The sequence below is a fragment of the Myxocyprinus asiaticus genome, chromosome 15, assembly GCF_019703515.2.
Source record: "Myxocyprinus asiaticus isolate MX2 ecotype Aquarium Trade chromosome 15, UBuf_Myxa_2, whole genome shotgun sequence".
NCBI classification, from domain to species: domain Eukaryota; kingdom Metazoa; phylum Chordata; class Actinopteri; order Cypriniformes; family Catostomidae; genus Myxocyprinus; species Myxocyprinus asiaticus.
This window is the reverse complement of record NC_059358.1, coordinates 18,184,477-18,201,539: the sequence shown is the minus strand read 5'-3', so window position 1 is coordinate 18,201,539 and position 17,063 is coordinate 18,184,477. Positions and strand designations below refer to the sequence as shown.

The window sequence follows — 17,063 nt, the reverse complement described above, 5'->3', positions numbered from 1 at the left end:
TTAGTCTCACATGTTTTGAGATGGTATCATTTGTCTGTTTGGCAGGTGCTAGATGTGAGTACCAGGGGGAAAGAGGAGGTTTTTTACGGACCAACACTCCCGTTCGCATCAAATGGAGTAGCAACATGTTTCCTGCCTGCCCCATACTTCACCTGCCCCAACCTACAGTCCCTAAAAGTGCCACATCACCAGATAGGAGCACTTTAATCAGCATCGTCCACCCATAACTCATTCTGGACATTCCTATTGGCACAAACACACTATAAAACAATGGAATCATGTAAATGCCTATTGTACCCTCAACAAACTTGAGCTCTTTGAATTGTGACTGAAAGATGGAGTCCAGTGTTGATCATGCATAGCCAGTGTGCTCTGAAGTGTTCTGATGGATGAAGAGTTCTTTGTGGAAACCTTCACAACGAAGGTAAAGAATGGAGAACAATTTATTGCTAAACGTCATTGGCATGTTTCCCTCATGCATTTCTGAAGTGGGTGTGCAATAGTGCTGCACCATGGGTCAAGTTTAAGAAGCTTTTGTCAGGATGATTGAGAGCCAATCTAGGGCCAAGTCCAAAATGGTACACTTTATGTTGACCTGCAGTCTCGCTGCCTTCGCTTGTGTGTGTCTGTCTCAAGTGCACAAGGCTGTAAGTTGTCCTATTAGTCATTTTATGTTTTAAAATGGTGCTCATTAGCTTACCTGTGATACACACTTCAGACTTCTAGCCAACAATCCAGCATTGCATCACCAATGGAGTACCAGAAGGGCTGAGGACAAGATATGGACCAAAGTATCAGGCTTTAGGTTAGATGAAACCATTTTCACAGATTCTTATGGTCCACTTGCTGGACTAACTTCAGTATTTCCATTAGAGTGCAACCACATACTTATTTGGACTCTCTCCACTCTCCATTCCAATCTTATTGTTCTGTGACTCAAATTGTGCGTTGAAACCAGCTAAACGTGAGTTTCTTTTCATTCCATGTCATTTCCCAGTCTGTGACAAGGTGAAAATCTTACTTTCAATCGAAACTCAGGATGAAGACTGTACAACTGTTTACTGAATGTGAATAACCACAGTTGATGACAAAAATTCACAAATACATAGCATCTTCAGAATCTCAACCATAGCACCTTGACTGTTCTCTATCTTCCAACCACTGAATACTGCCCATACCATAACAAAACAAATAAGGGCACACTTTTTTACATAATGTCTCAATAATAAACAAACTTTTTGTAGTTGTGCAATAGATTGACATGAGTACTTCAATTATTGATACTGTACGCTGGACAAAAGCAAAAGGCCACAACAGACATACAGTAGCTCTGCACACAAACCTATTGAGCAGCCTACCTAGACAGCTTATGAAGGTGTCATAGGTGCACTTCAGATGTGAAAGCTGTTCCTAATAGTTCTATAGAACTGTGGTCCCCCAATCCTGGTCCTAGAGTACCCCCAACACTACACATTTTGAATGTCTCCCTAATATATTACACCTGATATCCATTCACTGAGCACTTTATTAGGAATACCTGTACACCTACTTATTCATGCCGATTATCTAATCAGCTAATTGTGTAGCAGGAGTGCAATGCATAAAATCACGCAGACATGGGTAAGGAGCTTCAGTTAATATTCACATCAACCATCAGAATGGGGAAAATTTTTTATCTCAGTGATTTCAACCGTGGTATGATTGTTGGTGCCAGATGGGCAGGTTTGAGTATTTCTGTATCTGCTGATCTCCTGGGATTTTCACACACAAAAGTCTCAAGAGTTTACTCAGAATGGTGGCAAAAATTTTATCAATTTATAAAATTTGGCGCCAACAACATGAATCTTTGGACCCAACCTGCCTTGTGTCAACAGTCCAGGCTGGTGGTGGTGGTGTAATGGTGTGGGGAATGTATTCTTGGTACACTTTGGGCCCGTTAATAACAATCAATAATCGCTTGAATGCCACAGCCTATTTGAGTACTGTTGCTGACCATGTGCATCCCTTCATGGTCACAATTTACCCATCTTCTAATGGCTTCTTCCAGCATGATAATATACCATGTAAAAGAAGCAAAAGTCATCTCAAACTGGTTTCATAAACATGACAATGAGTTCACTGTTCTTCAGTGGCCTTCCCAGTCAATGGATCTGAATCCAATAAAACAATTTTGGAAGCTGTAGAATGGGAGATTTGCAGCATGTATGCGCAGTTGACAAATCTGCAGAAATTGTGTGATGCAATAATGTCAATGTGGACCAGAATCTCAAAAGAATATTTCCAACATCTTGTGAAATCCATGCCTCGAAGAATTGAGGCTGTTTTGAGAGCAAACTGAGGCCCTACCCAGTATTAATATAGTGTTCCTAATAAAGTGCTCAGTGAGTGTAATAACTCTGTTTGTTAGCTGAGTGTTCCATCAGTGGTGAATTACTGTCTTAAAAGTCTAGATGGTTCATTGACATCAAGGCCATCACATGACTGGTTTTGAAGACTCAGAAGACCCAGAAGACTCCAGCTGAAGAAACGCAGAGGTTATCTCATCATTTATAAGAGAATCTCTGGCTCCATGACCTAAATTGGGAGTCAAATAAGGGAGACATCCAAAACATTGTTAATGGAGAACTCCAGAACAAGTATTGGGAAACACTGTCCAGAATAGTTTTTTTTTTAAATTATTTTCCAAAATAAAGCAGCATCGCATGTATCCTTTCTTAGAGAAAGCAATCTCAGAATCCATGGCGACAAGCTTGGTAAAAAAATGTAAAAAAACTCATGCAGGTATCGATAAAGGTGCTGCCTATGTAGGCTGTAGGAAGCACGGTAGGATTTGGAACAGTGCTAATAGGTGTCCCCCTGCTATAACAATTGGTCTTTTTGATTGTTAAGAATCTAAAAGGCTGGTGATACACTTCAAAACTGCATAACCATAGAAAACAGTTACTCTAAAATGGTCTGTTGATTAACTCGGAGAATGGAAGAGTGACGTGGCAGAGATACACGGCAGCTGAGGTGAAAGAGACTGGCTCATTTGATGGCTCTGCTCTAATGAAGTGTGATGCCTGTGCCACACTGCAGGGCGATCTGCAAGCGTGCCACCTGCCAGAGTGAACTGGGAGCTGAGATGGAAATGGAATGAATGATTGGGATTGAGGAAAGGGGGGAAAAGAAGAGTAGGAGGCTGAGAGTGATGAGAGGCTCTGGGCAATTTGTGCCTAGAATTGCAAAGAGATTGCAAATAGTATGAATAGTTAAAAAAAAAAAAGGTATGGTGGTGGGGGGTGATTGAGGGAGTCATAGGTGTCATATTTGTGGTTTCATGACTGAGTTTGATTACTATTCTGTTGGAGTTGTTGCATAAGTTTGGGGTTGATGCATAAGTGCAGGCCCAGAACTGATGACTGCTAAAGGACCACAAGCACGGAAACAGTAGATCATATGACAGCTCATATTAGCCTTTGGCCAGATGTGGCTACTAGAGGTCAGTCATTGACCAGCACCTTAAATTTATGTTACTGTGCAACTAGAGCAGCCGTTCTGAACTGGTGGTTCACGACCACTGATATACCGTATATATAGAACTGGATCGCTGATGCAACAGTAAACTGCCAGCAGGAGGTGAAGCCACCAGAGCGGCCATCTTGGTATGCCCAAACTGTCATCGAGCATCAATGACTGACAGGCGAAAAAGCCCCCGTTTCACCGTCTCTGATCTCTGGATACAACCGTCGCATTTTGCGACAATCATGTTTAATTTGCTTGTTCTGTATAATATTCATTACGAGGGAGAAGACATATGCGGAGCATTCACCTGCCCTGTGTTCAGCCTATCATTGCAGCACAATGATCACCAAAAGGTAGGAAAAGCTGTAATATCTGCTTGTTTAGGTTGACAATACATCCTCACTCCCGAATGGGACTTTAAGTCAGACCGGGACTTAAATGCCCAGGATTTGCTTATTTTAATATTGAAGTGCTCTCTGTAGTCATACATGGATACATGTCATAAATACATGTTTGTTTGCCATTTAAACCTAGTGTATCACTTTAATTTGAACCACCTTTGCTTTGCGTGTCTTCCTCATGCTGTGTGCCCACTGCGCGTGTGATAAAGGGAGTGTGCTCTTTTTCAAGTGACCGTGAGAAAAGGGCACTTTTTGATGAAAACATAAAACAAGTAACTCTGAACAAACACTTCATTGCTCACAATAAATAAGTCTGAAAATATCTGTTTGTATCTTTCAGTGAACTTGTTCACATTCAGCTGATCTGTTTGCCGATTAAGTTTGTTAGAGGTAGACTGTTTGATATAGATACATATAACTCAGGCTTTCAAGAAACAGGAAAAAATCCTGACTTTAAATAAATAAATGATTACATGTGTAGGACGTTTGCATTGTAGGGATGTACATGCAGATTTCAGGTATAAAATCAGTGATTGAATACTAATGTTTACTCGCTGAAATGAGATGATTTCCTATTACATCAAAAGGGACATTGGAACGTTTGGGCATAGCAATATGGTGGCGCAGTGGCTTCACTATTTTGACGTCATGAGCAATCCAGTTCTATATTATGTATCAGTGGTCACAACCCAAAAAATAAGTAACAAATCTGTTCTAATAGGGTCATGGACAGCAGGAAAAAACAATGCTAAATATAAATTATAAAATGCAACTTGCCATATAAACATGCATAGAAAGAACAGCAGAAAAGCAGGCTTTTTAACTTTTTGATGGGAGAAAATGCTTAACATATCTTGTAATTGATGTCAATGGCTCTGCATCCTCTACAGTACTTTGACGCAATTTAATCAGCCAAATTAGGCAGATGCCAACAAAGAGAGGTTGTTTGACATGCTCTAATCCTTAAAAACCGTGAAAAAAATGACACATGGTAAAAACAATTACAATTTTATTACTGTGTTAGAACACCAAACCAATGACACAAATCCAGTTGAGAACCACTAAACTAGAGCACTGTATTACATGCCTAACAGCACATCTTTAAAAAATTTAGCTTACAGAACAGATGGGTAATCAATCAAACAATAGGTTTATTTCACAAAATCTAGACATGGATACACTATTACATCTAAACATTATATACATTTTGTACAGTAGAGGTTTGAGATTTTATGCAGGCACTGGAGTCAGACATTAGGCTAAGGTCAGTCTTCTTCCAAAATAATCATTTCAGCCTGGCCACTATCTCCAAGCAGGGCCAAAAGCCTCCTGTAGCCATTCCTGACACAGAAAGAGATTTTTAAAGTGAAAAAGGATGCATAGCAGAAAGCGAATCGATTAATACCCCAAAAATTAGGTCAGAAACTAATTAGGAAAAAATTTGCAGAGCCCTATCAGAAATATTCTATGTAGTAGTAACTATATAGTAGTGAAAAGTCATGCTGGCATTGTGTTTTAGCATTAACTTTTCAGTTCTAGACCAATGTGTAGGCTACTGTTGCAGTACCTTAGTGAGGAGTTCTTTCCCAGACCTCTCTTGCTCTCTGTCTTTCTAAGACTCTGGGACAGAAAGGGAATAAGAGCAGTCACTGTGGAGGGGTGAAGGATGGCTACAACCTCTAGAACATTATACACCTGCTGGTCGTATACACCCTCATTCTCTTCCACAAAGGCCCTGGGAAAGAGACAAAAACCACACACCAACAATTAGTAGGTAGCTCTAAATGAGCAAGCAGAGTCTCTGAGCCATGTGAGGGTATCTTACCGTAGAATGGTTGTGGTGTGTTCGCATGGCTGCTCTCCTACCGCTGTGCACCTCTCCACAATAAGCTGTGTAACCTCTGTGCTTAGTTTCTTTACTGGGAGAAATGGCACAGGGATTTGGTTAAAAACAACAAATTCAACTCCATTTTAAATACGAACAGCAATACGGAGGTCTTTTTCAAAGATGATCTCTGCTACAGATAGATAACAGCATGTTAATAATGTCACAATGCTTCTTATTTTAGTAAAATTAGGCATGGGCATTTAAATTTAACTGCGAGTCAATAGTGTGGTCAGTGGGGTCCAAAAATTTGAGACCACAGAAAAATTATCAAATTTGCGACATTGACCATGTTAAATCTTTTGGACAAAAGGTCAGACTTGCTTCCATTAAAGTATACACAAGATGCTCTTTGGAACATTCTTAAATCATGCTGGGATAACATGGATCATCAAGTTTTGCACAAACTTTTTTCTCTCTTGATAAAATCAAAGTGGGTGGCATGGCGTGTCCTTGCCTACCCTGTAGTTCGTTGACCAGCATCAGACAGCGCAGCACAAAAGGGAGGGGTATCGCAAGAAGGGCAGGGTCTGTGTCATTGTTCCTTTTCAGAAGCTCCAACAGGAAACACAGAACGGCAGCCAGTCGAGGGGGAGGGGCGTGACCTTTAAACTGGAGGAAGTTATCTCTGTAGAGATGGAACCAAACACAATTTTGAAGTCAATGCTATTTTTCAAAAGGAACTCTGTTGGACTTCTCTTTCTGCAGCCAAGACTTTGTAAGCAGGTGCATGAGATTGGTTTATTGTTGTGTGAGGTGTATTAAGCCTTACAATTTATGGTACAATTCCATTTAAAATCTAAAATCGTTTAAACAAGGAGAGACTAATACCTCAGCACCTGCAGAATGCTTCTCCTAAGTCTTTCACCCTGAGGGGAATGTGTTGGTTCACAGGCTGCCAGCAGGACAGGATGATTGACCACTGCTCCAGTAGAGGGCGTGGCTGGGAGGAAGCGGCTCAGGTATTGGGAGATGACACTGTGCATTTGCTGCTTCAGGTAAGCCCCCTGAGAGTGGGACGCACCCACTGCCAGTGATAAACCCTAAAGATGCAAGACAATCTTAGTTAAAGGGATAGTTCACACTAAAATGTAAATTATCATCATTTACTCTCCCTCATACCATCCCAGATGTGTATGACATTATTTCTTCTGCTGAACACAAAGATTTAAGAAGAATATTTCAGCTCTGTAGGTCCTCACAATGTAAGTGAATGGGTACCAAAATTTTGAAGCTCCAAAATGCACATAAAGCAGCATAAATGTAATCCATGACTCCAGTGGTTCAATCCATGTTTTCAGAAGTGATATGATAGGTGTGGGTGAGAAATAGATAAATATTTAAGTCCTTTCTATTCCCTGCCCAGTAGGTGGCGATATGCATTAAGAATGCAAATCGGCAAAAACAAAAGAGGAAGAATGTGAAAGTGGAGACTGATAGTAAAAAAGGACTTAAATTGTATTAAATATATGTATTTCAGCCACACTTATCATATCGCTTCTGAAGATACATAGATTTAACCACTAGAGTCATATGGATTACTTTTATCAGAATCAGAATCAGCTTTATTGCCAAGTATGCTTACACATACAAGGAATTTGTCTTGGTGACAGGAGCTTCCAGTGTACAACAATACAAAAACAGCAGCAAGACATAGATAATAATAAAAAAAAATTTTATACATGTACGTACATACACACACACATACCATACATACATACACACATGCACATACGTAGTGCAATCTAATACAAATCAGTTATCTGTTATGTACAGTGCAAATACAAATCTGTTATGTACAGTGCAAATGTTTTTTTGTTTTTTTTTTGTCCCAGAGGAATGAAAAGGCAGAAGAGGTTGGATGTGTTGGATAAATATAAAAAAAGACAACTGTGTATTGCACATAGTTTTTGCTCAATAGGGCAATTTAATGAGATGGATAGCCTGAGGGAAAAAACTGTTCCTGACGGTTCTGGTGCTCAGAGCTCTGAAGCGTCGGCCAGAAGGCAACAGTTCAAAAAGGTAGTGGGCAGGGTGAGTGGGGTCCAGAGTGATTTTTCCAGCCTTTTTCCTCACTCTGGAAGTGTATAGTTCTTGAAGGGGGGGCAGGGGGCAACCAATAATCCTCTCAGCAGTCTGAATTGTCCTTTGTAGTCTTCTGATGTCTGATTTCGTAGCTGAACCAAACCAGACAGTTATTGAAGTGCAGAGGACAGACTCAATGACCGCTGAGTAGAACTGTATCAGCAGCGCCTGTGGCAGGTTGAACTTCCTCAGCTGGCAAAGGAAGTACAACCTCTGCTGGAGCTTTTTCACAATGGAGTCAATGTGTGTCTCCTACTTCAGGTCCTGTGAGATGGTTGTGCCAAGGAACCTGAATGACTCCACTGCTGCCACAGTGCTGTTTAGAATGGTGAGGGGGGTCAGTGTTGGGGTGTTCCTCATAAAGTCCACAATCATCTCCACCGTTTTGAGCGTGTTCAGCTCAAGGTTGTTTTGACTGCACCAGACAGCCAGCTGTTCAACCTCCCTTTTGTATGCAGACTCATCATCATCTCAGATGAGGCCAATGACAGTGGTGTCGTCTGCAAACTTCAGGAGCTTGACAGAGGGGTCCTTGGCAATGCAGTCATTGGTGTAGAGGGAGAAGAGTAGTGGGGAGAGCACACATCCCTGGGGGGCACCAGTGCTGATTGTACAGGTGCTGGAAGTGAGTTTCCCTTGTCTCACAAGCTGCTGCCTGTCCATCAGAAAGCTGGTAATTCACTAACAGATAGACATGGGAACAGAGAGTTGGTGTAATTTATTCTGGAGTATAGCTGGGATGATGGTGTTGAAAGCCGAACTGAAGTCCACAAAAAGGATCCTTGTATATGTCCCTGGTCTGTCCAGATGTTGCAGGATATGATGCAATCCCATGTTGACTGCATCATCCCGAGACCTGTTTGCTCGATAAGCAAATTGAAGGGGATCTAGAAAGGGTCCAGTGATGTTCTTCAGGTGGGCCAACACCAGTCTCTCAAATTATTTCATGACCACAGATGTCAGGGCGACAGGTCTGTATTCATTAAGTCCTGTGATTTTTGGTTTCTTTGGGACAGGAATAATAATTGAAGCAACATGGGACTTCACACTGCTCCAGTGATCTATTGAAGATCTGTGTGAAGATGGGGGCCAGCTGGTTAGCACAGGATCGAAGACACGCTGGTGAGACGCCATCTGGGCCTGAAGCTTTCCTCGTCTTTTGTTTCCGAAAGACGCGGCACACATCATCTTCACAGATCTTAAGTGCAGGTTGAGTAGCAGGAGGGGGGAGGAGGGGGGTTGCAGGAGGTGTTGGTGTTTGTGTGAAGTGAAGGTCAGAGTGGGTGTGGGGTGTGAAATTGGGCCTTTCAAATCTGCAGTAGAACACATTCAGGTCGTCAGCCAGTTGTTGGTCCACCACAGGGTTGGGGGTAGGAGTCCTGTAATTTGTGAGTTGTTTCATGCCACTCCACACTGACGCAGGGTCGTTAGCTGAAAACTTGTTTTTCAGCTTCTCAGAGTATCTTCTTTTAGCCACTCTGATTTCCTTGTTCAGTGTGTTCCTGGCCTGATTGTACAAGACTTTATCCCCACCCCTGTAAGCATCCTCTTTGGCCTGACGAAGCTGCCTGAGCTCTGCTGTAACCACGGTTTGTCATTGTTGAATTTTAAATAAGTCCTAGTAGGAATGCACATATCCTCACAAAAACTGATATATGATGTAACAGTATCTGTGAGCTCGTCCAGGTCTCTGGCTGCAGCCTCAAAAACACTCCAATCCATGCAATCGAAGCAGGCTTGTAGTTCCCGCTCTGCTTCATTGGTCCATCTCTTTACAGTCCTTACTACTGGCTTGGTTGATTTTAATTTCTGCCTGTAGGTTGGAAGAAGTTGAACCAGACATTGATCAGAGAGTCCCAAAGCTGCTCTAGGGACAGAGCGATATGCATCCTTTATTGTTGTGTAGCAATGATCCAGTATGTTCCTGTCTCTGGTGGGGCATGTAATGTGCTGTTTGTATTTGGGCAGTTCACGTGTGAGATTTGCTTTGTTAAAATCCCCAAGAATAATAATAACTGAGTCCGGGTATTGTTGTTCCATGTCTGTGATTTGATCAGCCAGCTGTTGCAGCGCCGCATTCAAACACGCGTTTGGCGCGATATACTCACTCACCAGAATAAACGAGGAAAACTCCCACGGTGAGTAGAAAGGCTTACAGTTAATAAAGAGCGCTTCCAAATTAGGACAGCACATCCTCTTTAACGTTGTTACATCTGTACACCAACTTTCACTGATGTAAAAGCATGTTCCACCGCCTCTCATTTTCCCTGTTAACTCCGTGATGCGATCCGCTCTGAACAGCTGGAAGCCCGGCAGAAGTAACGCGCTGTCCGGAATGGCTTCACTCAGCCAGGTTTCTGTGAAGCACAAGGCAGCAGAGGTTGAAAAGTCCTTGTTTGTGCGGGTGTGGAGTAGTTGTTTGTCCGTTTTGTTAGGAAGAGAGCGGAGATTCACAAGATGAATGCTCGGCAGCATTGTTTGAAAGCCCTGCCAACGGAGTTTGACCAGCGCACCGGCTCGTCTTCCTCGCCTGTGTCTCCTGAACAACAAAGCCGCACCTCCAACTAAAATGTCTAGCAAATCGTCTGAATATTCAAAAACCGGGAAAAGACTGTCTGGTATAAGCTGTCTAATGTTCAGCAGTTCGTCCCTGGTAACTGACTGGAAAAAAGATTACTAAACACAGGACAAACAAACAAAAACAATAGGAGCGCTCCACACCGAGGTGGCCATCCGCGGCGCCATCACGATGTATTATCCTGCTGCCTTTATGTGCTTTTTGGAGCTTCAAAATTTTGGTACTCATTCACTTGCATTGAGAGGACCTACAGAGCTGAAATATTCTTCCAAAAATCTTTGTTTGTGTTCAGCAGAAGAAAGTAAGTCATGAGTAAATGATGAGAGAATTTCATTTGTGGGTGAACTATCACTTTAAAGCTGCACTCAGTAATTTTTTCCCCATTAAAGAAGTTTTACTCCTAAAGAAATTAATTGTAATTTTGAAACATGTATAAAATCATGACCGCTCACATGAGATGAGGACTCTAGTCATATCTGTAACCTTATAAAAGCCATTTTATTCTACATGGAGGGGTGCCCTCATGGGGGCTGACATTTTAGAATCACATGACCAGCTGAATACTACTCACTTAATCAGTAACCATCTTGCTACTGGACACTTTCACTCTTGGATTAAATTAATCATGGCTTATTGTGAATAGTGAGTTTTTACAGTGGCATCTGTAACTGAAAACTATTGATTTTGAATGATTCTGCATCCACACCACTAGGTGTCACTATAAGGGTGTGTTCACACTTGTAGATTGGTTCTCTTGGTCCGGACCAAAAAAGAAAATTATACATTTAGTCCTGGTTCACTTAGCGTTCAGACTGGCATTTTTAACACCGAACCTAAAGATACGAAACAAAAGGCATCAGGAAAAAGTCACAACCTGATTGGACAGCTTTTATGACGTATATTTTGTGACGGAACTTGCCGTACATCCAAAACAATGCTGGCTGTTGGGCTAAATGCGCTCGTTGGATTTATATATGTATATATGGTGGTATTTTTACCAGCTGAGAACAAACAAAGAGCTAATAAAATGTGTAAAGGAGTCAAAACAGCACCAGGAATTCTCCATTGTACACACAAATGAAGATATGCTGCAAGGACGGCTGACGGCAGTTCCGATGCCTGTACTGAACTGTAATGGGCAACATAGCTCCTATGATGAGAAGAACCAGGTATGCTTGAGGTCAGTATTAGGCAAATTACCTACTGTTTTTGGTCCATTTAGACGTCTTTGGTCCATGTTGGGTTCATATATCAATCGAACCGCACCAGAGTTCGTTTGGAAGCGGACCGAGACCCACTATTCAGGCGGACTCGGTCCGCTTGTTTGGTGCGCACCGAGGTTCGGATGGCAGCGTTCACACTTGTTCAAATGAACCGCACTAACAGAACAATCGCACCAGAGTTCGTTTTAATCGAACCAAACCTGCCAACTGTGAACACACCCTATAAGTCCAATATAACATGAGCAAAAAGTTATTGAGTGCACCTTTAAGATGATACAAGTCTCACTTAGTGAGGAAAACTCATATATATCTCCTTTTTCGAACATGCTCAGAATAAATGTATTAGGGTTGGGTAAAAATATTGATTTTCCAATTAATCTTCATCTGAATGATCCTGATACCGATTCTTAAAATCCCAAGATCTATCTTTTACTTCAAAGTTTATATAAGTTTTAGTTGTGTTGATTTTGATATCTGTCAAATGGAATTGAAGAGTTTTTGCTGTTTAAATACAGAGCATATATTGGATTTGCACTGTATGTGGATACTCCTATGGAGGTTATTTCACCTGGAGGAAGAGAGGCAGGCTGTCTTTGAGGGCTGATAGCATTTGAGTGTGTGCACCACTGTCCTGCTGGAAGAGAGCGTGGGGCAGTAGCATCACATCTACAATGCGGAAAAGCAGCTGCTGAGCTTTGGTGGTGGCCAACAGATGGCTCCAGTGCTTGACCAAGCAGCCTAAAAAAAAAATAAAGAAAAGTGGATGGGAAGATTTGAAGAATAAGAGGGCATTGATGACTTCAGTTGAAAGGAAAAGTTGTTTCGGAGACGGCGCAGGCTATAACATTATGATACATTTTGAAACTTTCCTTTTAAATAATGTATACCGATGAATCACTCACATTAACAACAGGAATGTCTATTTAATTTATAAACATTTTGACTTCATGTTGACATCAGCTGCAGAGTAAAAGTTCATTGTTGGCACCTCCAAAAAATTCAGTTAAGGGTTAGATGTCTTCTGTGATGTCTGCAGTCATGAATTACACATTGTCAGAGCGCACTAACCTATGGTCCAATAGGACAGCTGTAGACCCTCTCGGCTCTTGTTAAGCAGGTAGGGCTTTATGTATTTGAGGATGTCTCCTACATACTCCAGGGCCCGAGACACCATCATAGAACGCTCAGAGAACAGCTGCAGCTCAGAGTATGATCGACCCACAGCCTATTAAACCACAAACACACACAGTATCGGAAATTCAGTCAAGCTTATATGCCTGAGCTTCTGGATTAAAACTGTTTTTGAAGGTATGTACCTTGATGAATATTGCCATTGCATGTTTGGGTTCTTTGACAGCAGCTGTATGTAGGCCTGTTCTCTGTAGCATGGACTCCACTTCTGGAAGCCGGAGGACCTGTCTTGTTAACTCGGCCAGCTGTTCATCCAGATTTTTGCCTGTACACATGGATATTACAGCTGTTCACTTCGATCTACTGGGGCTGGGTGTTGATACAGATTTCCCAATTCACAAGCGCTCGATTCGATATCGATTCATATGGGTATATTTCAGTTATGATGTCCCTTTTGCTTACATATGACAAATATTTTTCAGCTAATGCTGTTAATTATACAGGGGACCTTCTAAATAGGTACATTAAAAAATATTAATTTTACTAATTATATTTTTAGTTTTTCATCATGTCACTTTTTTTTCAATGCAAAAATTATTGTATTCCATCACTAAATATTATATTATATTGCATATTACATTTTGTTACATGTTCACTGTTTACATGCATAATTTGTACAAATTAAATCATTTAAGTCATTAAATTGATTTGTTGAACACGTGCTAAAAACCACTACTGTCTCTAAGAAAACTGGCTGTTCTGTGAAGAGTGTCTGTAAATGAGCGCATGTTAACAAGAGAGGACTCGAATGGCTTTACCTCATCTGTGCTATGCATAATTAGAATAAATTTTTTCTTTTTGTGTTGTTTTCTTTATTTGACTTTATTCAATGATAAATGGATTGTGTGGACGTTGTCTTTGGGGACACACAGAATGGGAACTTTTTACTCTTTAAACTTTTACTCTCAACAAGATGCTAAATTATTCCCCACTATACTACAATCATTGGTGAGTGAAATCGAAACATTTACCAGCCAGTGGCTAATCATAGACACAGACATGACTTCCTCTCATTGTAGTAGTAGAAGGTTGTGTGTAGAGTAGGGTTGCTCTGATGCCAAAAGTAAATGTTTTAATTAAATGTTATGATCAAATGGTGTTAAATCAAATCAATACATACAGTGCAAATCAAATCAAATATTTTATATATATATATATATATATTATATATATATATATTTTTTCCATTAATACTGTGAAGCTAGCTCTGTTGTGCAGCATTTTATTTTACCAAAAATAAAATTGTATTTTTTTTGTTTTTTATATATATATATATATATATACACATACATACACACACACACACAGTGGGGGAAATAAGTATTGAACGCATCAACATTTTTTTCAGTAAATATATTTTTAATGGGCTATTCACATGACAGTTTCACCAGACTGTGGTATTAACTCAAGAAATCCACACACACAAAGAAATCCAAACATTAAAGTCCATAAATGAAGTTATGTGTAATAAAGAGGAATGACACAGGAAAAAGTATTGAACACACTAACTAAAATGTATTTAATACTTGGTGGAGAAGCCCTTGTTTGTAATGACAGCTTCAAGACGCTTCCTGTATGAAGAAATTAATCGGCCGCAGTATTCAGGTGTGATTTTGGCCCATTCTTCTAAACATATTGTCTTTAAATCTTGAAGATTCCGGGGGGCCCTCTTGTGAACCTTGATCTTTAGCTCTTTCCACAAATGTTTAATTGGATTCAAATCAAGTGATTGACTGGGCCATTCTAACACCTTGATTTTTTTTCTCTGAAACCAATTGAGAGTTTCCTTTGCTGTATGCTTTGGATTGTTGTCCTGCTGGATGGTTCACCCACATCTCATCTTCATCATCCTGGTGGATGGCAACAGATTCTTCTCAAGAATCTCCCAGTAAAGGGCTCCATTCATCGTTCCTTCAATTATATGTAGTCTGCCAGTACCATGCGATGAAAAACAGCCCCACACCATGATGCTTCCACCTCCAAACTTCACTGTTGGTATAGTGTTTTTAGGGTGATGTGCTGTGCCATTTCTTCTCCAAACATGGTGTGTAGTATGACTTCAATTTTGCTCTCGTCTGACCAGACTACACTCTTCCAGTATTTCATAGGCTTGTCCAAATGAGTTGTAGCAAACTTCAAACGAGCTTTGACATGCCTTTTCTTTAGTAATGGAGTCTTGCGGGGTGAGAGTGCATAGAGGCCATGGCGGTGGAGTGCATTGCCTATTGTTTTCTCTGTGACGATGGTACCTGCTGCCTCCAAGTGTTTCTGGAGCTCTTTCCGAGTGGTCCCTGGCTCTTGGGCTACTCTTCTGACTATTCTTCTGACTCCCTGGTCAGAAATCTTGAGGGGAGCTCCTGTGCGTGGCCGGTTGATGATGGAGTGATGTTGCTTCCACTTGCGGTTAATGGCCCCAATGGTGCTTACTGGAAGATTCAGAAGTTTTGAAATACGTCTGTATCCGATTCCATCAATATGTTTCGCATCAATAAGGTTGTGAAGGTCTTGGGAGAGCTCTTTGCTTTTACCCATCATGAGATGTTTCTTGTGTGACACCTTGGTAATAAAAAGCCTTTTTATAGACCATCAATTTACTAACCCAGCTGATATTAATTTGCACAGGAGGAGGTATAATTACTTTCTAACTACTTATGGATTTCAGCTGGTTCCTTGCCTTACCTTGCCTTGGAGAACTGCTTTTTCTTAGCGTCTTCAATACTTTTTTCCTGTGTCATTCCACTTTATGGATACATACACATAACTTTTGTGGATTTCTCGAGTTAATACTGATGTCTGGTTAAAATTTCATGTGAATAGCCTCATTAAAAATATATTTACTGAAGAAAAAGTTGACGCGTTCAATACTTATTTCCCCCACTGTGTGTGTGTGTGTGTGTGTGTGTGTGTGTGTGTGTATGTATATATATATATATATATATATATATATATATATATATAACAAAAAAATTGCAATTTTATTTTTGGTAAAATAAAATGCTGCACAACAGAGCTAGCTTCACAGTATTAATGAAAACGTGAAAAAAAAAAAATCTAAATCTGATTACCTGTGGCACAAGGCTGCTATGGCTGAATCACAACATGACGATAAAACACTTGCATTTGTAATATTGCTTAAAGATAATAATAATAATACAACCATTTAATATTATAGAATTGTTATTGAGTATTATTGCTACTTTTTGAAGATTAAATTTTTATACAGTAGTTATATTTTTCTGTCTTTAATTTCATGCATCCAGTTGAATAGGGCTTTCATTTAAGTGGGACTTTTATTTTGACAGACCTTTGAGTTCTTCCTGTTTTTGACGGGTTAGTTATACCAAGCTTCCCATTAATGCTGGGATAATCCAGTCACGACTCTCGAGCTGAAATCTCCGAGCTGCACTGGAGGAGTTAATTTAAGTGTTAACAGCCATTTATACTCTAAACACACTGCATGAAAATTAAGCACCAGTAGTGTGTGCACATGCATGTGTGAAGCAGATGACAGAGCAGAGCGGCACCTCTTGTTCATTCTGTAGCGTGCAGCGCATATGACTGTATAATATTTAATAATCACACTGGGCCATATCCAGAGGTTTTTATTTTATTTCCAAATTGTCATTGATTTCATCTCAAAACTGTCACATCTCATATAATTTAGCTATTACAGCATACTGAAATATGGTACCGAAATTAGCAACAAGATGATATCGTACCGTTTTAATTTTTTTGGTATCGCGTTACTTCGTTAGTACCGGTAAACCACGCAACCCAAGCATAGAGTAAAATATTGATCTTGAAATTCAAAGTCGATATCGAGATTGTTCAAAGGAAGATCGTGATGCATCGGAAAATCTATATTTTTACCCAGTCCTACCAAGCAACATTGGTTCTTCCATATCTCATGACCGAGATGTGCCACATTTGAATGTGTAGCAGTGTAAGATTTTCAGTGAATAACAACTTTCACTATATGCTTATGTTGTGCGAAGAAGAGCAGCTTGAAAGTTCTTCAGAAGTTGTAATTTTGTGGTCCAACATAGGAAATGGAATGGCATGATGGTAAGTAAATGACAGAATGTTCATATTTGGTCGAACTATCCCTTTAAGTGTCTTGCACAATGTCTCAATGGTTATGGATTATGGTACGCTTTTTGCAGGGACTGAAGCAGCACACTTCCAGTTACCAGCCA

General features: G+C 40.4%; 1 protein-coding gene and 1 pseudogene across 2 annotated transcripts in view; one reads left to right on the top strand and one right to left on the bottom strand.

Annotated features, from left to right (window-relative positions):
• Positions 1 to 1,126, top strand: part of LOC127453310 (kelch-like protein 32) — a 31,362-nt pseudogene extending 30,236 nt beyond the window's left edge.
• A 3,800-nt stretch (positions 1,127 to 4,926) lies between these two features.
• The window catches only part of LOC127453289 (protein MMS22-like), a 29,279-nt gene continuing 17,142 nt past the window's right edge, over positions 4,927 to 17,063 (bottom strand). For both annotated transcript variants that reach the window (XM_051719559.1, XM_051719560.1), the window contains 8 exons: positions 12,993 to 13,132; positions 12,745 to 12,901; positions 12,245 to 12,414; positions 6,622 to 6,833; positions 6,252 to 6,418; positions 5,731 to 5,824; positions 5,473 to 5,640; positions 4,927 to 5,246 (listed from right to left, as the gene is read on the bottom strand). In XM_051719559.1, the coding sequence (XP_051575519.1) occupies positions 5,171 to 5,246; positions 5,473 to 5,640; positions 5,731 to 5,824; positions 6,252 to 6,418; positions 6,622 to 6,833; positions 12,245 to 12,414; positions 12,745 to 12,901; positions 12,993 to 13,132 (1,184 nt within the window). In that variant the 3' untranslated portion in view covers positions 4,927 to 5,170. The remainder of the gene's footprint in view (positions 5,247 to 5,472; positions 5,641 to 5,730; positions 5,825 to 6,251; positions 6,419 to 6,621; positions 6,834 to 12,244; positions 12,415 to 12,744; positions 12,902 to 12,992; positions 13,133 to 17,063) is intronic.